Consider the following 21,843-nt stretch of genomic DNA (forward strand, 5'->3'; position numbering starts at 1 on the left):
AGACAAATTGCAGTCATTCAGAATTATTCACTGAGTCCCAGCTTTGCTAAAGATGTTCTACCTCAATGCAAAGTATTTAAAAATTTAAAATATAGATAAGAAGCCATTCCTTCTACATTTAATGAAAGATATTGGGACAATAGGCAGCAATTATACAATTGGTTGGCAATTATACAGTAGAATTCAGTGATAGTGCCAGGTATCCCGCCCTCTGATAAATCAAAGCAGACGAGATTCAACCCAATCATATGCCACATAAATTGTTTTTGATATGCTGAAAGATATTTTTGTGGCAAGGTCAGAGTCTGAGACACAAGCAGATAGGTGCTCCTGCTGAAGAGAACAGTCCCAGTAAAAACACAGGGACAGCAGGGTGGGACTTAGAACTCTGGCATTAAAAAGTATCCGCAAGAAACCAACAATCTTACCATAAAGGGACAGAGAACTAGCGCAACCTGCGAAACTCAGTAAAGGGGAGAGTCTGGAATTTGCCACCGGGACATTGCCACCTGCTCCGTGCAATTTATTAGTCATGGATATAAATAGAGTTATGGTTTTGAAATAAGAGGTCAGTATTACGTTGGTGATGACATCGTGGCTTTCTTCTGTGTCGCTTATTTTCAAAGAGTAAAAGGAAAATAAAAAAACAGAGGGCTATTTAAAACAAGAAACAAAAAACAGAGAATATAAACGCGAACAACCACTTGGGGGCGCATTAACTAAACTGCTCCACCTTCCTTTATGATGACTGAAAACACAGCGCCACAGCGGCTCGTTGGTCTAGGGGTATGATTCTCGCTTAGGGTGCGAGAGGTCCCGGGTTCAAATCCCGGACGAGCCCTCTTTTGCACGCCGCAGTTTCATTGACTTTTGGGGACACAGGTACATCAACGCGGTGACTACGGAACTCTGGAGGGACGCACTGGAACTCACAGCACGCTTCACTCTCAAATACTCTACGAGGAGTGGCGCGAAGACCTACACAGTGTGTGAGGGACACAAACCTGGCCCCGCCCGCGGGTGCGCGGCGCCCCCCGGGGGTCCTCGGCCCGCGGGGTCCGTGCTCCCTGAGGGGCCGCCCCTGGCTCGCGGGCTCCGGAGCTGCCGCTGCCCCGTGGCCTTCCAGGGCCGCAGAAGGGCCGCGGGCAGCGGAGACGAGCGAGGCCCCGGGGCTCTAGGGCGCTGCGCTCGGCCGCACGGTTCGGGCTACCGTAGGAGCTGAGCTCGCTCCATCTGACTTGGAAGACCGGGACGGACACCGGAGCTCGGGGGACAGGAGCAGTCGCCGGAATGGGCTGTGCGAGGAAAATAAAATCCTCCTCCAACGCAGGTGTGGCTCGAGAAAAAGCCTGGGCTCGTCCGGGATTTGAACCCGGGACCTCTCGCACCCGAAGCGAGAATCATACCCCTAGACCAACGAGCCGCTCTCCGCAGCAGCGCTCCCGGCGCCGCCCTTCAGCCTCACCGCCTCGCCGCGCTTCTTGGTCCGCGATACGCGGCTCGCGGAGGCTCTCGGCTCTGGGCCTGGAGAATTCGCACCGCGCGGGGTTGCAGCTCAGGGGCCTGAACTGCCCCGGGCTCCGCGCGGCACCGGGGAAGAGCCGGGGCTCTCGAGCGGGGCACCGCGCTGCAACCCGGGGAGGAGCCGAGGCTCCCGAGCGGGGCTCTGCGCTGCAACCCGGGGAGGAGCCGGGGCTCCCGAGCGGGGCTCTGCGCTGCAACCCGGGGAGGAGCCGGGGCTCCCGAGCGGGGCTCTGCGCTGCAACCCGGGGAGGAGCCGGGGCTCCCGAGCGGGGCTCTGCGCTGCAACCCGGGGAGGAGCCGGGGCTCCCGAGCGGGGCTCTGAGCTGCAACCCGGGGAGGAGCCGGGGCTCTCGAGCGGGGCACCGCGCTGCAACCCGGGGAGGAGCCGGGGCTCTCGAGCGGGGCTCTGAGCTGCAACCCGGGAAGGAGCCGAGGCTCCCGAGCGGGGCTCTGAGCTGCAACCCGGGAAGGAGCCTGGGCTCCCGAGCGGGGCTCTGCGCTGCAACCCGGGGAGGAGCCGAGGCTCCCGAGCGGGGCTCTGAGCTGCAACCCGGGGAGGAGCCGGGGCTCTCGAGCGGGGCTCTGAGCTGCAACGCGGGGAGGAGCCGGGGCTCCCGAGCGGGGCTCAGCGCTGCACCCCGGAAAGGGGCCAGGACCTCTGGAGCCGGGCTCTGCGCTGCGCGCTGCACCCCCGGGAGGAGCCGAGCTCCCGAGCGGGGCTCCGCGCTGTACCCCAGGGAGGAGCCGGGACCTCTGGAGCCGGGCTCCGCGCTGCGCGCTGCACCCCGAGGAAGAGCCGGGCTCCCAAGCCGGGCTGCGGGCTGCACCCCGGGAGGAGCCGGGACCTCTGGAGCGGGGCTCAGCGCTGCGCACTGCACCACGGGGAGGAGCCGGGCTCCCGAGCGGAGCTGTGCGGCCCTGGCGGCGACTCGCCGAGGGGCTCCACTGCCGCTGGAGCCAGGTGACCCGGGCGTGAGCCAGTGCCGCAGGGCGCGTGTCGGGGAGGGTGGGAGAGCACCGTGCTGGCTCGGAAGGGACGGAGACGAAGGAAGCGTAGGGGAAGAACCGCACAGCCCGGCCTCCCGAGGGCCACTCGGGTTCCTGCGCGCTCCCGCACTCGGCCAGCTCGGTCAACCCCGTCGGCTGTGCTGTGATTGCCCCATTTTGCAGACCAAGAAATCGAGGCCCGGTGTGTTCAGTCGGTCACTTAGTACACAGAGCTAAGAAGCAGCAGCGGCAGCGGTGAGCTCCTGCGACCCGGGGAGGTGCGCGAACGTGGGCAGGGTGGCGGTTAAGGGGACATGCGGCTGGGGAGAGGGACTGGTGGCTTGAAGGAGGGGAGCACAGGGGGCCCGGGTCTTTTCTCCCCCTGCGCACAAATCTGAGCCTTTGGCTGCATCCTGCTCCTGCGCTCCGCGGCCGCGTGGCAGAGGCCCCTCAGTTCTGAAGCCCTCTTCCACCGTGGACTACCTTTCATTCAGGTATGGGATCCATTGCCCTGTCGCCTGAGGGTCCAGATGGTGTGTTTGCCCTGTCACTTCTGTGGGGGTGGGGTACTTGGGATTGAACCCAGGGCCACTTTATCACTGAGCCACATCCCCAGCCCTATTTTATTTTGAGGCAGGGTCTTGTAAGTGGCTTAGGCCTTACTTAGCTGCTGGCTGGCTGGCCTCCAATTTGCCATCCTCCTGCTTCAGCCTCCGGAATCGCTGCCCTCTCACCTTTTAACCGGGACCTCCCCTCCTCTTCCTTTCCTCCTTCTCCCTCCCTCTCTTGATGCCGAGGGCTCTTGGGGCGCCACTTAATGAGGAGGTCAGAACCAGGGCTCAAGCCCTTGGGCGGTGTGAAAGGAGAAATACAAGTGGGGACACTGGAAATAAAGACCAAAAGGTGAGGCAGAGGCCTGACGGTCCTGGTGCAGGGACTCGTCTGTTGGAGGGCAGCGCCGTCTATGCCCTCCTTAGGCTCTGGCCTCCGCCAACTCTGACCGCTCTCCTTTTAGACACCACTTTTCCTCCTCCTGCTGAACTAAGGTGTGAGAGCTGGTATTGTCCCCACTGATTCAGGGATGCGTGAGTGTGGGAGAGGAGGAGATGTCGTCAGGGCAAGCCACGTGTCGCCCTCCCCGGGAGGTGGTGCCTCCCCCTGCCTGATCCTCCCCTTCCACTCACCGAGACTTTTGCAGAGCTGCACTCTCCATGTTTTTTGGTGGTGGTGGCTTTCCCATCCCTTGACGGCCATTTGTAATGGCTTCCAACTCTTCCAGCAAGACAATGAGCATCCTTTTCTTTATTCTTCTATTGTAGGGTAAAAAACTGGTGTCCAAAGTTGCACTGAGATAAATATTGCCCAATTAGCCTATTTGGGTGTAAACTTTTCCCATTTTCTGGATTATTTCCAAAGGGTATACTCTCCAAGTTGGCAGGGTCAGAGGGATGAACATTTTACACCTTGACTGCTTTTGTGAGCTTTTGTTTTTGTCCTGGCTCTTGATGCAACTCATCACCAAGGAGCTTGACTTGGCTGCTTAGCAAGTAAGGCAAAAACAGGAAGAAGAGGAGCAGAGGCCCTTGCAGGCCATTCATTGAGACCCATGATCCAGTCTTCTAATTCCACTTAAGGGTTTGGGTGGCAAACAAGTTTTCCAGAATGGTGATATTGTAAAAAGAATTATTGAAGATAATGCTGACTTGGGGTCAAATGTATGAGAGGGAGAAGATGAAGTTAGGAGAGAGTAGCGGCAGGAGGGTGACAAGGTAGAGGCCAGCCTTTGAAACTTAGCAAGACTCTCAAAAACCAACAGAGAGAATGGATGGGGATAGAGCCCAGTGGTGGACGCCAGTTTAACCCCCAGTACAGGCAGGAGGGGAGGGTGATAAGAACGACTCTGGATGGTGTATTGAAACTCAGAATGTTAAATCATTTGTTTGGGGGAATTAGTGAACTTTATAACTAATGTTTGCTCACCACTGAGTTCTGACCCAACTTAAGTTTAAGTGGCGCTGACTTGGCCTACCTTGGGATTTAAGGGCTGGGGAGCTGGGTGCGATGGTGCACACCTGTAATCCCAGTAGCTCAGGAGGCTGAGTAAGGAGGATTGCAAATTCAAAGCCAGCCTCAGCAAAAGTGAGGCGCAAAACAACTCAGTGAGACCCTGTCTCTAAATACAAAGGGCCGGGGATGTGGCTCAGTGGTTGAGTGCCCCTGAGTTCAATCCCCAGTACTAAAAAAAAAGGAGACGCTGCTGGCTCAGTGGTTAAGCACCCCTGGGTTCAGTTCACAGTACTAAAAACAAAAACAAGCCATTGATAAGTGTGAGAACTACTTCTACAAGTCCACCCACTATATATATATATATATATATGATATTATTTATTTATTTGCTTATTTTGTTTTTCGTGTCTTCATACATGTACTTTGGATAATAATAATGTCCATCACATCACATTTCACCATTATTTCTAACCCCTGCCCCCTCCATTCTCCTCCTACCCCTCTGCCCTATCTGGAGTTCGTCTCTTCCTCCCATGTTCCCCCTCCCTACCCCACTATGAATCAGTCTCCTTATATTAAAGAAAACATTCGGCATTTGGTTTTTTGGGATTGGCTAACTTCACTTAGCATTATTTTCTCTAACTCCATCAATTTACCTGCAAATGCCATGATTTTATTCTCTTTTATTGCTGAGTAATATTCCATTGTGTGTATATGCCACATTTTATTTTATCCATTCATCTACTGAAGGGCATCTAGGTTGGTTTCACAGTTTAGCTGTTGTGAATTGTGCTGCTATAAACATTGAGGTGGCTGTGTCCCTGTAGTATGCTTCTTTTAAGTCCTTTGGGTATAGACCGAGGAGAGGGATAACTGGGTCAAATGGTGGTTCCATCCCAGTTTTCCAAGGAATCTCTACTGCCAGGTTTCTGTTCTCGAGACTAAAAGGCTCAGGTTTACTCCAGTTGAACTGGGCTAACTGGGCTGCACGAAATAACCACACAAGAGACACAAATACCTTTTTCATTGGGGTCACTGTGACGGCTCCTCTGACCTTAAGGGTCCACAGGAAGAGGGAGAGAGAGAGCATGCGCTGACCCCTTTTATTGAGGAGAAGCTACTCAAATGAGGCCAGGGGTCAGGTTTCAGGGGGCTGAGTATCTTCATGATGTCCACTGTCAGCAGGTTGACTGACACCTGGGTAGGCCACACCCAAGGGCACAGTAAGAGGAGGGGACACACACCAGGCACTTCCATGGAAGATTCTATCCTAAACAGGGCAAGGGGTTATATTACAAAGAAACAGGTGAGTGTAGCTCCGCCCACGGGGCTGTAGGAAGACACACCCATGCAGGAGACACCGACCCTTGAACCTAAGAAGGGTGGGGAAAGCTCTGCCACATGTCTGTGACTGAGCGCCTCAGCACCCAGCCGGGAGTGTGACTCAGTCACGTGCAAGGTTGGTCTCCCACACTCTACTGCTTTCCATATTGGCTGCCCCAATTTGCAGTCCCACCGGCAGTGAATGAGTGAGCCTTTGTCCCCACATTCTTGCCAACACTCACTGTTGCCTGTATTCTTGAGCATTGCCATTCTGACAGGAGTGAGATGAAATCTTAGTTTTGATTTGCATTTCTCTAATTGCTAGAGATGATGAGCATTTTTTCATGTGTGTCGATTGGTTGTCTATCCTCTTCTGAGAAGTGTCTGTTCAGGAGACTCGTACAGCACAAGAATTAAAATCAAGAATCAGTAAATGGGATGGACTCAAACTAAAAAGCTTCTTCTCAGCAAAAGAAGCACCCTGTGAGGTGGACAGAGCCTGCATCGGGGGCAGATCTTCACCCCTCACATCAGGTAGAGCACTGATCTCTAGGGTACATAAAGAACTCGAAAAGCTAAACACCAAAAAGACAAATAACCCAAGATCATAACTGGGCCAAGGACCTGAACGGTCCACCACTTTCAAGTGATCCTCCTACATTTCCTACATTTCTAGGTAAAACCACACAGTGCAGGGCCTCGGTCCTTACTCACCAGGGCACCCGCTGGGCTACAGGGGGTAGCCCAGCATCCTGTTTCCCTCTCCTCGTCTGGGCCGGAGCCAGGGCCCTCCAGCTCCTTTGGACACACCCGCTGTCCTGTCCAGCTGTCCTGCTGTCCTCTGAGGAGCCTTCTGCTCGCTCAGAGGGCGTGGTTGGCTCCCAGGCTCCCTCTGGCTGCAAGGCCTGTCACTCCTTCATCGCGGCCTCTCCCCTGAGGGTCTCAGAGAGCCACAGCTTCCTGCCCCCGTGGACCACACAGTGGGCCTCCCTGGAGTTCCGCCGCTCTCCTGGGACTCAGGGCAGAGCTGGGATAATGGCCTCTCTTCAGCCTCCTGCGTGGTCAGGAGACCAGGGCCACCCTGGAGCCAGGGTCATGCGGGAGGTGGGGGCGAAGGGAGTCAGAGAAGCGGTGTCTTGGCCAGGACTTCGGTGCCCTGTGCTCTTCCCTTTTAACCCTTTTGGGAAGGATCTCAAAAACCAACTCGCACCACGGGGAGAATGGCACAGGAGGTGCAAAACATGGTCTCTCTCTGGAATTTTTGCCTTTTGACTGGGAAGGCGGACATCAAGGGAGTCAGTTGCTGATTTTGACATTTTACACAACTGGATGAGACAAGAGAGGGGTGGGAGGCAACCATGTTGAAGACCGTCCCCTTCGATCATTCATTATCTGGCAACTATTTACTGAGTACCTACTATGTAAGCGGCCTGGACTCAGTGACAGTAGTAGTGGTGACGTCTTGGACCTCCTGGGGCTCAGGTGCACTCTGGACACGTGACACTTTATTGCACAGAACAACAAGGCTGATTTCCTTGGTGACTTGTGAAACCTAGTCCCCACTTCATTTGAGCAGCATTTGATTCTTCCCGGTGCCTGCGACGGCTTCGTGAGCCAACCAATCATACTTTCGTGAGACATTCTGTCCATGTTATTTTTACCTGGTTCACAGAGCACAAAGTTCACTAGAACTAAGCAAAATTTAATTTTGAAGCCAACAATGGAAGAGTGTTGTGGGTGCTGCTCAGTTGGGGACAGTCACTTTCCGCCTGCCCCGTGTGGTGTCCTTTGGTAACAGCGCTTTGAGAACCACCGGGTCCTGGTCACAGTCGTGCAGATGAGCCGGACTCACTCACCGTGGCTGCAGGAGCGGACACTGAATCTGGCCTCTCCCTGGTCATAGGGTGGTTCAGGTGCAGGCACGCGGGCGCTGCTGCCCGTGGGAGGCCTCTCTAGTGCCTGGAGCCAGTGGACCCTTCCCTGGGGTCTGCAGGCTGGGAGGAGCCTGCCTAAGGATATGGCCCACTGTGTGAGTCAGCTTTTCGTCTCTGAGACCAAAATACTTATCCACAACATCTGGGAGGAGGAAATGTGTGTTTGGCACTCGGTTTCAGAGGTCTCTGTCCAAGGTCAGCTGGCTCCATTGCAGAGACGTCTCGGTGGAGGGGCACGTGGAGGAAAGCTGCCCAGGAGCAGAGGGAGGGGAGGGGGCTGGGACTGGATCCGCCCCAGTGACCAATGGCCTCCAGCTGGGCCCACCTCCCGTAATCCACTCAGCCACCGCTGAGGAGGGCAGCGCCCGGATCTCGTCCTAGAGCCTCGCTGTGCTGGGGACAGTGTTGCCAACTTGCGAGCTTGCAGGGAAATTCCAGATCCAAGCCACAGCCCCCCAGAGGGGGCAGCAGGGCCCCAAGTGAGACCCCCGAGTTACCTGAGCACCTGTTCCGCCTGCGTGTGGACGTTCCAACCTGTGACCAGCAGAGAGGTGCTGAGGGGCTGGGAGCGAGCTCGGCCTTCCTCTGCCCATCCGAGTTGGGCTCCTGTCACCAGCAGTGTCCTCACTCATTCGATGACATCAAACTTTCACCAGAACAAAAGAGTCAACTGCTTTCCTTTCCACTCAGTTATTCCTTTACTTGACATGTATTAGCTGAGCATCAGCCAGCCAGTCCTGGTCCAAATCCTGCCCAGCCACCTGGACTTGGCTTCCTGGGTGAGAGCGCGAGGCTCAGAGGCCGGGGCTCCTCAAGGTCGCGGAGTTGCTGTCCCCCGTGCGGCTGGAAGAGCAGCAAGGCCCCCTTGCAGGCATGGCAGGTCTGTTCAAAGCACTCAGAATTGTTTTCCCTTGCTCTCTCTCTGGAATCAGGAAGGCCCAGTCTGAAGTTCGAGCGTGACTACAAGGAGAGTGGAAGAGGGAGTCGACTCCTCTCCTGCCTGATTGCTGTGGAAGATCTGGGTTCTATTTTTAGCCTCTAAATGAACCTAAATAAAGGCCTTCCTGGCCTGGTTCTGACTTTGTGCCACCTAAGATGCCAATGGCCTTCTGCAACCCCAGTTCAGAAGTCCCCAGGTCAACCAGGCCGGGGCAAGGCCTGATGGAGGGCTCCAGGAGGGCCGAGGACACCTTTATGGCAGTACCAGAAAAGGGCCTCCTGTCCCTAGGGGACCCCTGCCCAGAGGCCCCATCAGCAGTTGGCATGGCCTGGGGTGGGTCACTGCCTTCCCCCGCGGATCAAATGGTGGGTTGACAAGGGTCAGGGTAGGAAGGGCTCCTGGCCATCAGGCGGCTCCCCCAACCCCGCCCCCTCCCCTGCTTTTTCTCCTGTGCCACTGGGTTTAGACCCTCAAGAAGTGTGCCCTCCTTCTCCACCCCAGGCTCCTGTTCCACACTGTTCTTGGCACAGTGGTGTGCACATCCCCCCGGAGCTCGCCCAGATCTGCGTGTGAGCAGACCCCGTCCACAGACAAGCAGTACCCAGACCTCAAAATAACCGACACGAGTGTTAAAATCTAGAGTTTATCATAGCAACCGCAGTATCGTCCCAACCGGGTTTCAAGTTCGTTACAAAGTCACAAACTATTTAAAAACAATTTGAAAAAAATACATGAGAATCTCAAATGTGAACACTGTGCTGGGTTTAGAAAGACTAAGTGGGATGAGAAACCTGAGGTACCTCGGAGACACAAGGCCTTTCTGTCTGGCACTGTTGTGACGTCAGGGCCGAGTGGCCTGATGGGCTCCCACTGCCACAGCAGCTGCTGAGGCACTCGATGCCAAGCCAGAGAAGACCCCAGGCACACGAGGGACCCCTCCCCTCACGGGTCAAGGAGCAGTGGCCGGGCCTTGCACCTCATGTCCTCTCCAGCGGTATTAAACACGAGCCACCCGGAGGACAGACCCGCCTGGGCCGGCAGAAGGGCCGAGAGAGGCTCCAGCCAGGGGAGCAGGGGGGTGTCTGCATGGGCAGGGAGCGTCCGGGAGGCAGGCGGGTGGAGTCAGCCAGCGTGGCTCAGGGGCCCAGCTTGGCCACCAGCTGTCTGTGGAGTCCCTCCGGCCCCCTCCTGGTGGCAGCAGGCTTGCCCAGAGCCAGCGCCCACTGGGAGTCTCAGCTGGAGACGTGGACAGGAGCGCTCTAGAGGTGGAGTAAGCCAACCTTTTTTCTTTTTAAGGCTTCAGTAAGTATCTCTTTGGGCCCAGTGTTTTCAGAATCGGCGGGCAGCTCACCTGTGCAGAAGCTGAAAAGCTGTCTCTGGGGCTTTGATACAGTCTAAGAGTTTCTATAACTTACAGGAATTCTATTTTTAGCAAGATGATTTTCTTCGTTTCCACCCACCCAAAGTTAACTTTTACTGACCTTGGAGAGCCACAGAGATCTTAGACTAGCGAAAGGCTGAACTGTACACAGGCAGCATCAGGTCAGCCCAGTCGGCTCAAAGGGCGGTGGGCTGCAGGGGGGGGGGTGCCCAGGGTCCCCAGGCTGTCCCTGGGGAGCTGTCACCACAGTCAGTGGCTTTACACATTGACAGAGTCCATCAAATGACACAAGCTCAAGCTGATAAGCTGCTGCCCGTGGATTCACTCTCCATCCACTGGGACTTTGGGCATGGAGGCCAGGAACAGCCGTCCGGGTTCCTGTGTCCCCTGCCGGCGTCAGACGGCATCTTCTGCTTCTGTGATGGCTTCTTTTGCTGCTGCTGCTGCTACCATTTTTGCTGCCACTTCCAAAGAGATGTCTGTAGCAGCTTTGCCACTAGGGACCACGAGCTCCTTTTCACATTTTGGTGTCCTGGAAGGGGCTGTCGTCCTGTGAAGAGCGGGAGAGGATGAGTTGGAAGCGAATGAGAATGGGACGCTGGACGCTCAGCAGGCCTCCCTGGGGATGCCCCACGAGGCGAAACCCAGGCTGGGGGCAGCAGTATTCACAACGTTAGGAGCTTGACATCACCTTTACAGGCACCCACCCATCCCCATTAACTCTGTGTTAAGGTGAGACAATGAGGCACAGAGTGGGGAAGTGGCTTCCCTTAGGTCACACAGCTAGTAAGTGGCGGAGTCAAGATTTAAATCCAAGGACCAGAGCTTGAGTCCTCCACTATAAGGGGATTCCCATTCAATTTCCTTTTCCTGAAATATCGCTCCAAGTTCTATGGCCACATACACATGGGAAAAGATCACAGTGAAATGAAGAGAGATGGCTGGGCTGGGGGTGTGGCTCAGACAGCGCCCCTGCCCTGTGCCAGGCCCTGGGTTTGACACCCAGCACTGCAGAAGCTAAACAGAGGCCTGATGCTGGTGTAAGAGGACACCACGGGCGATCCACTTGCCATTCGTTCTAAGGTTCACTGTCAGCGAGCTCCTCCTGCCAGCAGCGGGGCCTGGACTCAGGCCTCCTCCACCGACTAAGAAATGGAGCCTTTCATGAACGTGCCCATGATCTGTGATGTGGACCATCCTAGTGAGCTTTCCTGGCCCCAAGCAAATGCACAAGGAGGTTGGCCATTTATCCTGGGGACAATTAAGAAGGCCCGGGAGGAGAGGGTGGAGATGCCTGGCAGCCAGGGCTGGGCCCAAGGAGGTCTGCAGCAACGGCAGTGTGAGAGCTCTCAGTGGAAAGGACAGCAGAGCAGGGAGGAGGCGGTGCTGGTGGGGAATGGTGGGTGCAGGGGCTGGCTGGCTGCAGCCTGGCTCCCACCATGAGGCAATGGGGAGCCATGAAGGGCAAGGACTCCAGCAAAGCTCAGCAGGTAGAGAAGAGTGGACTTCATTTCCCCGCCAGCAGTATCCAGTCTCAGGGCAGGAGAGGCGCCAACAGAGGTGGTATTTTAAGGAAGATGAATTTGGTGCGAGTGTGAGGGGCTGGTCTGGAGCCCAGGAATTCTGGTGGGAGTTGTGGCTGTCACAGAAATGAGAAGGAGACGGTGGCAGTGCTGGGAGGGAGGCCAGCAGAGGGGTCTCTGGGAAGGACCGTGGCTAAGGAGGGTGGAGGTGGGAATGCAGGGCCATGCACCACCAAGAACTGGAGGGACAGGGCCACCCGTGGAGCCTCAGCCACCTGCCTGGGGTCTGGGAGTCTAAGGGAGAGGATCTCAGAGAGCACGAGGCAGGGGGCTCTCAAAGAAAGCCGCCTCCCCAGCGGAGGAGGAAGGTTCCAAGTGAAAGTGGAGGAAGCACAGAGCCTGGCCTGGGGCAGCCTGGAGCTGGGGAGCAGGAGGTGCCCAGGCTGGTGCGACCCCAGTGAGGCTTGTCCTTGGCAAACCTGGCTGCCCCGCCCAGTGGGATGGTGGATGCTGTAGGGACCCCCTGCAGCGCCTCCTCCCTCGTGACCTGCTGTTCCAATGGCCACCTGCCCGCCACGGCAAGCCCCTGGAAGACTCACTCTTTTGCCAGGAAATGTTAAATGCCCGTGAGGGGTGACCAGGACGGGGCTCTCTCACATCTCCGCCCTGCCTTCCCCTGAAGAGCAGAGCGTCCCGTCCCGGGGGCTCCACAGCCCGCCCGTGGAGGGCAGACCCGCGCACTCGCCTCTGTCTTTCCCATGCGGAGCCCAGTGTCTCCCACGGGGTGGGGGTGAGTGGTGGTCAGTGCACGCTGCTGGCATTCACCTGGTCAGAACTAGTTTTTCTGACCAATGTATTTCTGCCAATCCAGGCACACGGCAGGGATTGGATCAGCGGGTGGAGGAGCGGCTTAGGGGTGTCTGCCTCTGCCAGGTGGGGAGGACCTAGGACCGCGGTGCCCGAAGCTCCAGGGGCTGCCTCAGGTCGCCCTCGCTGGCTGGCGCTGACTTTGCACTGGGCCGCGGGCATTCTGATCCTCACCTTGACCAGGCTGGGGAGGGACAGAAGAGCGGAGGCCAGGCCCCTTGCAGAACAAAGTCCGCACAGGGGCGGAGGAGCTCTGAAGGCCGTTTGAGCTGATGACCACAGCGGGTCCCCATCTGTCACAGTGATTGAAATCAGTGGCCCCGGGCAGCTCCTGGACCTCCTGAAGCCTGGATGTCTGTCTCTGTAAACCCAGGGACTGGGTTAAAACCCAGGTTTTGCATCTCAGTGAAATAAGGAAAGGAGGAGCGTGGAGAGGCTGTGTTTGGGGGTGACCCCTGGGGGCTTGGCCAAGGTTCCTTTGTCAGGCGTGTGCTACGGGGAGACCTTGAGCCAGCCCCAGGCCCCCACAGGCTGCGGGAAGCCTCCTCCCCGAGACCCCCCTGAGGTGAGGTCCTGCCCTGCTAGCTCTAAATCCAAGGGACCCGACCCTTCAGGACGGGAAGAGGCTGTTGGTGAGATGAGAGGCTTGGCAAGGCAGGCACCTCTAGCCTGAGCACAATCAGATTTGGGAACCAGGGGACCGCTTGGACCCTAGAAGGAGGAAGAGCAGGCTTGTAGGTGCCTTCTGGGGCCTGGTGGACTCTCTCAGCTCCAGGGGCGCACTATAAATCTAGGCGAGGGGACTAGGGACATAGCTCAGTTGGGAAAGTGCTTGCCTCGCACGCCCAAGGCCCTGGGTTCCATCCCCAGCACCACACACACACACACACACACACACACAATCTAGGCCGCAGGTGTCTCCCTTAGAATGGAGGGTGTAGGAAATCGGAAGCCCAAAGGTCTCAGTCACACCTCCTTGTCCTCCTCTGGTTTGCGTGATGGAGTGGAGGGCGCCTGGGAGCTCTGCGACCACCCACTTCCCTTCCACCTTAGTCCTGTCCTTGGGTTACTGCTCTGGGGTCAGCAATTTTCTCACCTCTTTTAAAGTTCATTCATTCACTCAACAAATATTTTTTAGGAACCTTTTACATTCCAAGTTCTGGAGTAGGTAGGTATCAGGGATGCACTAGGGGAAAAGAGTAGAAAAGATGATAATAAAACAAACATGAGAATTTCACAATGTGATACCCACCATAGTGACACAGTGGGCTAGTGGCAGTGACTGACGGGGAGGATGGACGCCTCTGAGAGAGCGTCCAGACAGGCTTAGGCGAGCAGGGGCCATCTAAGCTGAGAGCTGGGTGGGGGTGGTAGTGGCCATGCCAGGGGGCAGAAGGTGAAGTTCTCCAGGGGAAAGGCAGGAATGAGTGCACCCGGTGTCTGAGGAACACAACCACATCATCCCGGCCTGAGCACACAGCGGGGAGGGGTGGGAGAGAGGGGCACGTCCAGTCCTGCCCCTGGAGCTGGCCAGTGCAGCCTTATTTGGAAATGAGGTCTTTGTAGATGTGATTAAGGGTTTCACGGTGAGATCACTCTGGATTTAGGGCAGACCCTCTGTCCAATGGCTGGTACCTTACAAGGGAGAAGAGAGGAGAATCTGAACCCCGCGGGGGACGCCCAAGGCCGGGTGAAGGTGCAATTGCCGGCCACCGTGTGGCCAGCAGTGCTGACGAGCCCCAGGGCTGGAACAGGCTGCAGCGCCACAGCAGGGAGGGACGGCTCTCCCTCCTGAGGCCCCTGGTCCAGAGGTCACAGCACCTAATTTTGGAGCCCAGGTCCCCAGAACAGTGAGGAAGTGTCTTTCTGTGGCTTTAAGCTGCCACATTTGTGGTCACTCATAGACAGCACCCACACAAGGGCAAGTGAGCCCAACTAACCACCCCCCATGCCCCCACCCTGGGGCGCTGCACAGGAACAGAATGCGCGGTGGGAATAAAAGTGGCAGCGGAGCCAGGGGAGGCTCCTGGTAGGACGCCGCGGTGGCGCGTGAACCCCTGAGGCCCAGCGAGGGGAGAACGCGGGGTGCTGGGCTGACGGGGACGAGCGGGTGCTGCCAAGGTCTGGCCTTGGTCTTTTTGTGGTGCTGGGCACCGAACCCAAGGCACACAGGAGGCAAGTGCCACGCTCAGCCCAGTGAGATTTTGGGGGGAAATTTCAGGTCTTTGGGGAAATTACCCCAGTCTTGGGGGCTGTTCTGTCCCTAAAGCAAAGCTAGGTGAGCTCCAGCTGGGATCCTGGGAGCTGGGGAAGGGGAAGAGCCAGGGGAAGGTGGAAGGTCCAGAAGAGAGGAAGGTAGCGAGGCCAGCGGTCCCCTCCTCAGGGGCAGCAGAGCCCAGGGCCTGAGCGGATGTCACGGAGAGCCTCCTGGGCTAACCGCCCAGCTCAAATGCCACCTTCACCGGAGGGTCCTCAACTCCTTCCCCGATCCCCACACAACGCTTTCTCCGTCCCCTGTGCTTTGGGCTTCCCCAGGAGTGTCCTGCCTCCACGTCCACGTGCCGAGGAGCCGCTGGCTGACTTGCTGGTCTGGGAGTCTCTCTTTTCTTGGAAGGAGCGCCCTGGTTTCCCCCTGGGGCCCCCGACAGCCGTGAGCCCAGGGCCCTGCACTGGTGGCCCCAGTTCCCGACTGTGCCAGGGCTCTCGCCCTCCACACACACTCAGCCCCCCAGAAGTCCCCGCCAGCGAGGCGCTGACCACAGGAGACACGCTTCCCTTCCTGTCCTGTCCCCTTGTCCTGTCAGCGACAGCCTGTCTCCCTGCAGCCTGCACGAGGCTGGAGCCAGGCACCTTGGTTTCCGCCCACTGAGCTGCTTCATCACAAGCACAGGGCGTGTGACAGTGCACTCCTGGGCCCTGCACAGCTGTCCTGGGAGACCGAGCCGGGCCACCTACCGTGGGGACCTTGCTGCTGGCCTCCAGTGTGGCGTGGCTGGAGCCTGGCTGCAGAGCTGCCGGCTCCTCTGGCTTTCCCTGGCCTTGCTCTTGTGCAGGGACATGGCCGTCCTTCAGGTCTTCAGGAAGATGCTGAGGGGCCTCGTCCCCGACAGCTTCGCTCTCTGGCTCCTCAGCACCTTGGCCCTGGCGTCCAGGCGGGTCCTCTCCATTTCCAGGGCTCTCCCCCTTCTCCTCCGTGGACTCCGCCCTCTCCTTCTCCTCTCCGGTTGCCTCCTCCTGCACCAGGCCCCCTGGCCCAGCCTCTCGCTCTGGGCTGGCCGTTCCGGAAGATTCTGGGGCCTCCTGTGCTGGGCTCTGGCCAGCTGCTTCTGAATTCTGCCCGGCCTCCCCTTGCTTGGCCTCCCCTAGGGTGCTGGCCTTCTCCTCTGGCTTCCCGTCGCATCCTGAGGTTCCCCTGTCCCCCTCTCCCTCTGGCCCCTGGCTGGCCGGGGGCACCCCTGGGGCCCTGCTCCTGGCTGTGAAGACGTCATCCCCGTTCTCCTCCCGGGTGCCGTTCTCCTGAGAGGCCCTGACCTCTCCCAGCTCCCCGCAGTCCGACTGCGACCTTCGGAACCGCCTGGAGGGAGGGCGCCTCTTTATGGAGCCCCTGGTCCGAACCTGGAGGAAAGGAGAAAGAGAAATCACCCAGAACCTGTGAGAGGGCCCAGAGGGGGCTGCTGTCCTTCCAGGGCCCGCTGGTGCTCCCCGACTGCCCCCACCCGTGGCTCAGCTTCCCAGAGAAGCCCCCGTGCCTGTCCCCTGAGGCTGCTCTCCGTCAGGAGAAACAAGGTGGCCGCGAACGCTCTGCCCCGGGAAACGCCACCAGTTTGGTGTCTAACTTGGCGATTTTGTGGGAAGATCTTTTTAAGGCTGTACCCATAAGCCATCAGTTCTTCAAATGCTCAGAGTGGACTCGGTGGCAGGCTTCTTCCTACACTGACGAGTTGGACACAGTCTGGCTCTATTTGTAAGAGTCGGGCTTTAACATTTTTTAGACAAAGGTGCGCCCGCCAAGGAAGAGGCCTGAGGTCTGGAGATGACCTGGCCCTGGTCAGGGACCTCACGGGCCGAGCTGGACGGCCGTGACCAGCTTCCTCTCTTGCCCCCGCTGGGTCTGCCTTGGCCCTCAAAGCTGGCTCACACTGGCAAAGCTGAGCCGCGAATCCTTTGCTTCCTGGGAGTCAGGCCCAGGGTCGGGAGCCCTACCTCAGCAGCTTGGTGTGATCCTCTGCATCCAAAGCAGGTAGGGCTCAGGATCAGGCTTCATCTGGGACACTAGGCTTTGCCCTACGTGACGGAAGCCATGTCTCCTTTAACGCTACGTCAACTGTTTTGTCACCCTATTTCCCCGCTGATGACATTTGGTATCTGTTGATCCCAGCTCCTTGGCCGAGGCTTGGAGTAAGCTCTTGTTTCTCAGGGGACTTCCCTGGACCTGCTCCCTAGCTGCTGTCAGAGCCCCTGGGTGTGTGGCCAGGTGCTGTCCTGCCTCCCTGCGGATGTCCTGTGGGAAGGACGGCTCTCCACCGGGCGCCAGCTGCCTCGGGTCCCAGCACCCTGTGGTGAAGGGCCTCCGCCCAGGCAGCAGCTCAAGCCTGCCCGTCATCGGGTCAGAACAGGGAATCCTGCGGTCCTGGTGGCCCCGGCAGCCCTCTGTGTGAGCCACAGGTCAGTTCCTCACGTCTGTTTCCAGGTCCCTGCCTGTGCAGCTGGGCTCCATTCTGAATCCCCACGCTCTCCACAAAGCAGAGCCCACTCTGTCCCCAGACTGTGTCGGGCCACCACGGGGACAAGGCAGGGAGGGAGGAGAGAGGCGGCTAGCTGGAAGGTGAGCTTAGTTCAGGAGTCACTAGTGGGGGAGAGGAGCGGTTTCTTCCCCTCCAGGACAACAGGGGAGGGGACATGCAGGGTCACCTGGCCCAGGTAGCACCTGGGAACCGGAGTTTACCTTATTGTAACAGGGCAGGTGACTACCTTCGGGTGGCTGGTCGAAGCTGACAGGCACCTCCTCGGTCTCGCTAGGCCGGGGCCGCACGCCAGGACTGCTGGGGGTGGATGGGGGGCTGTGGAACGGTGACACCATGGCCTTGAGTCCAGGACTCTTGGGCGAGGCCCCGGGCAGCAGAGCCGCTGGATCGAAGGATAAATTGGCCTGTTGAGAAAAGGTGAGGAGTTTCAAACAGGGGTGGGGAGAGGGCCAGGGCTTCTGCTTGGGCTTGTGGGTCACCTGGCTCGGAACTGGCTGAGATGGGTGAACTCGAGGCTTCTCCTGTCACTTGGCAGCCAGTTCTCTGGGGCCACAGCATGGCCTGCTCCCTCCCTCTGGCTGCCTGGCTTGCCACACGCTGGCTTCCAATGCTGGCGGGTCCAACCAAGGGGCCGGCACCGATACTGCCCCAGCTGGTAGCTCAAACAGCAGCTGCTAGGCACTGCAGGTCCCCGGGTCTCGCGGAAGGTCGGTCCCCACCGCTGCCAGCCACTCAGCGGCAGCTGCTACGCAGAGGAGGCCCCGCTTGGCACTGGCAGAGGTCACCTCGGCAGCAGCCCTGCGCGTGGGGTCTGTTCTCATGAACACATCGGGAACCTGGCAAGGGACCTCTCCCCGGAGCTCGGCCTCAGCCTCCTGGTTCCCTCCTGGTGGGTGCCAGCATGGTGGCCACCGCTGCCTCCTCTCAGGTGGGAGGGGCAGAACCCACCCGCGAGTGCCTCACTGGGAAGTCACGGTGCAGGTGAGTCTGCATCGAAATCGCCGAGGGTGACCAAAGGGAGGGTTGGGCAGGGGAGGGCGGGTAGACCCCAACCCACCCGCTGCCATGGCAGGAGGCATCAATGAAGAGAGTGCTCGAGTGTCCCCCTCCTGCCCTCTCATCGCCAAGTCACTGTGTGTCCTCCAGACAGCAGTGGGGCCTCACCAAGAAGAACAGGCCAGGACAGGCAGCTGCAACCGGAGGTCCATGGGTTCTCAATCTTGCACTTCACAGCTGCTGTGTGACCTTCTGCCAGCCCAGGGGCCTGAGTCTCAGATTGTTATCTTTCCATTCCTTTTAGGCTGAACTCCAGAGTCTTTATAGAGGACCCTGTTTGCTGTCTTCTGTGACTCACGGCTCTTACCTCACAGGCACACCCTCCTGACTGCCCTGGGCCCCCACCTCCTCCAGCCAAGGCTGCTGCCCTGGAGAACCCTCGGTGCACTCAGGACTTGCAAACTACAGAGTACTAACGGGTTTAAGAAAGCATCAGTATTTTTATTGTGATCCTAATAAGGGATGAATAAGGCAAGAACGAATCGTGGAAATAATTAAATGTAGCCAGGTGCAGTGGCACACGCCTGTCATCCCAGCAGCTCGGGAGGCTGAGGCAGGAGGATTGCGAGTTCAAAGCCAGCCTCAGCAACAGCAAGGTGCTAAGCAACTCAGTGAGGCCCTGTCTCTAAATAAAATGCAAAAAAGGCTGGGGATGTGGCTCAGTGGCCAAGTGCCCCTGAGTTCAATCCCTGGTACAAATAAATAAATAAACAAAAAATGAAATGTATAAAGTATTCAAGTGAAGAAGCCACATGCTGAGCCCAAGCCAGGTCAAGAAACAGCACGTAATCGGTGCCACGGGGAGGCTCAGCCCTCAGAGCCGTGGGAGTCGAGCAGGGCCAGCTCAGGGCTGGGGGCAGAGCGCCTTCTCCTGGCTGTTAAAGGAGGCTCCCCGCCCCTCCAGACTTTTCCCAGGGAAATCCCTCCCTGTGGCTGCTTGCAAGTAAAGTGGATCTTCCTAATCAACCACACAGACACAAAGAAAGCTGACCTTTGAATCAAGGACATTCTAGTGAAGAGAATCCAGTTCCAAACTGACGCAGTAGGGCGTGAGAGGAAAACCCCACGCCGACGGTGGCTTCCCTGTCCCCTCCCCAACCCGTTCCCCATGGGCTTTGGCTGACATTCTTAAGGAGCCTCAACAGTTACACGTCCAGACCTCATTCTGAACTCGCCAAGTTTTCCAAAAAGGCTCATTAGTGACTGGGAAAGGGAACGGACGCACAACAGGGTACAGAACTTGGAAACTAAATCGCTGGCCCTTGGACCAGAGTGTGGAGGGCCACAGGGAGGCGGAGGCAGGGTCCCCGGCTCCACCCCTAGCGGGCTGCCGGGAGGAGTTCTGGAGTGCTGGGCCCTTCTGAGATCCCTGGAGGGTCTGTGGGGCCCGGAGCCTAGAGTACAGGACAGTACCTTGGCCTCCAAAGACCAAGGTTGAGAGGCCCTGATGGATCAGCAGGAGCTGGCCCACCACACACCAGATCTTGGCCTTTCCCTCCATGTCTCTCACTGTATCAGGTGTGAAAACCTTGTCTCCCCCACAAGATTCTGAGCTCAGGGCAGAGTCGTCGGTTCATGGACACCCCATGGGCCTGCCCAGCCGTGGGTGCAGTGTGCAAGGGTTCTGGGCACACAGTGGAGGGGCAGGGCAGAATGCCGGCCAACCAAGGGATCTGGTCAGGTCCCCGCAACACACAGTGGCTCTGTTGCAGCCCTGAGTGAGGCTGAAGTGGTGTGTGGCTGGCTCGGGCCTTTGAGCAGAGGGCTCCGTCTTCCTGGATGTTTCTTGCAGTTAAAGTGTACTTTTCCAAGACTCTCCGGGCACCCATTACCTGTCCACTCATGCATGACGTGGTCCTTGTTAGAATTTTGCCCCAGGTGAAGGCTGCCAGTCTTGCCCTTTAGGGCAATTTGGTCATTAACTGGTTACAGGGGACAGCTATCCAGGTGAAAATGGGGAGCACCCCTTGGAGCCCCCAAGACCTTCGACCTTGGGATGAGAAATGGAAGAGAGGGAGCGGCGGGCCACGCACTCTGCACCTACCTGGAGCTTCTCGATCAGGGGCGAGCTCTTCACCTTGACTTTGGGCGGGTGGCCAGCACTGGGCGGTGATTTCTATGGAACAAATGGACCAACACGAGCAAGTGAGTGAGGTGAAGAGGGCGGGCTCTGTGGAGCCCAGAGCCCGGTGGAGGACAAGAGGAGACACGGCCTTCCTCACCCCACTGCTTCTTTCCATGCCTACCTGGCCTCAGGCCCAGGCAGGCCGGTCCCCCATCTCACCACCAGCAAGACCACGAGCCTAGGAAAAGTCAGGGCAGACGCACACGGAGCCCCCCATGCCAGGGACAATGACCTCATTGTGTCTGTGGGCAGCACAGCGGCACCTGCTAACCTCCTGCAAGGTGAGTCACCCCTGGGGGCACAAGAGGCAAGGCCTCTGTTGCACTCAGCTCTTCTGGAAGCTCCCGCCTGAGCATCGTTTAGAACTCTCCATTCTCCCAGGCACTTTAACCAAGTGGACGTGGATTGCACATCTGTCGCGTTCCAGCCACCGAGTGAGTTGTCTGAGGGTGGTTCAACTCCTGCCCGTGAGGCAGCCGCCCTCGTGTCACACGTGTCACAGGTGTGTCTGGGATGAGCTCAGGCCAGGAACCCTGTCTGCCTCTGGATTCTGCAGTTCTAATGAGATGGACTCCTTGCTTCATGTAAACTCCCTGCAACCAGGCGAGAGGGGTGACGGTGGGGGTAGGACGATCTGGTAAAGACGACGACTCTCCCTCTTCCAGGGGTGGAAGGGGTGCTCCTGAGCTTGGGCCGGACGTGTCCTGCCTGCCCTCAGCCAGGTGCTCATTTCCTGAACCTGAGGAAGGAGAAGGCTGACCTCTTAGGAGCACTCTGAGATGCCCACGGAGTGAGAGGGCTTTATTTTAGTGACACGAAGAAGGAACAGGAGGGAGCCTGACTCAACAGATCCCCTGTCACCTTTAAGGCCCATCACCAAGGGGGAGCATGCTGAAGAGGGATGACCGCTGGCCGGAGGAGCCAGGTGGGTGCCCTGGCCACAGCCTCCCCCCCGCCAGTGGGGTGAAATGAACAAGGATGAGGACTCTCCCGGGCTCCCCTGCCTCCACATCAGACATGCTCCTGGAGCAGCCTTCTGCCGTGGTGAGCACAGAACTCCCAATCCCAGCTGTGCTTTGTGGTTGGAATGCGTGTCTGAAGGTGCTGTTTCAGAGTCTGCAGCAACAATTTTGCTACAAAGCTCACTCTAGGCAATGCTATAAATGCCTCCCTGATTGAAAACTGCCTTCTAAAGACAGCATAAATTCAACAAATGCTATCTGTTAGCCACAGGACAGTACTGGGGATCCAGTCCCTGTGCCCAATGCACTAGTAATTTGAACATCAAGTCGTGACTGCAGTTCCTGGGACTGACAGCAGGCGGCAGCATTTCCTTTACAGTTTAACAAGGCTGACAATGGTTGGGGGACACAGCCTTACATTCAGGCCTGTGTATTACGTGCTTAGTGACATGCCAATCATGTCCTATAC

The 21,843-nt window shown here is 57.7% G+C and overlaps 1 protein-coding gene and 2 non-coding genes across 7 annotated transcripts in view; 1 reads left to right on the forward strand and 2 right to left on the reverse strand.

The window, feature by feature from the left end:
* Positions 1-769: 769 nt before the first annotated feature.
* Positions 770-841, forward strand: Trnap-agg (transfer RNA proline (anticodon AGG)). The gene has a single exon. It is a non-coding gene; the product is annotated as a tRNA-Pro (tRNA).
* A 510-nt stretch (positions 842-1,351) lies between these two features.
* Positions 1,352-1,423, reverse strand: Trnap-cgg (transfer RNA proline (anticodon CGG)). Its single transcript has one exon. It is a non-coding gene; the product is annotated as a tRNA-Pro (tRNA).
* Positions 1,424-9,344: 7,921 nt separating this feature from the next.
* Positions 9,345-21,843, reverse strand: part of Rcsd1 (RCSD domain containing 1) — a 52,905-nt gene continuing 40,406 nt past the window's right edge. For 4 of the 5 annotated variants that reach the window (XM_026380169.2, XM_026380165.2, XM_026380167.2 and 1 more), the window contains 5 exons: positions 20,332-20,403; positions 17,432-17,635; positions 15,442-16,101; positions 13,583-13,672; positions 9,345-10,646 (listed from right to left, as the gene is read on the reverse strand). In XM_026380169.2, the coding sequence (XP_026235954.2) occupies positions 13,607-13,672; positions 15,442-16,101; positions 17,432-17,635; positions 20,332-20,403 (1,002 nt within the window). In that variant the 3' untranslated portion in view covers positions 9,345-10,646; positions 13,583-13,606. The remainder of the gene's footprint in view (positions 10,647-13,582; positions 13,673-15,441; positions 16,102-17,431; positions 17,636-20,331; positions 20,404-21,843) is intronic. The other variant, XM_026380166.2, reaches the window with a different exon arrangement.

Source organism: Urocitellus parryii, chromosome 9, assembly GCF_045843805.1.
Source record: "Urocitellus parryii isolate mUroPar1 chromosome 9, mUroPar1.hap1, whole genome shotgun sequence".
NCBI lineage: Eukaryota > Metazoa > Chordata > Mammalia > Rodentia > Sciuridae > Urocitellus > Urocitellus parryii.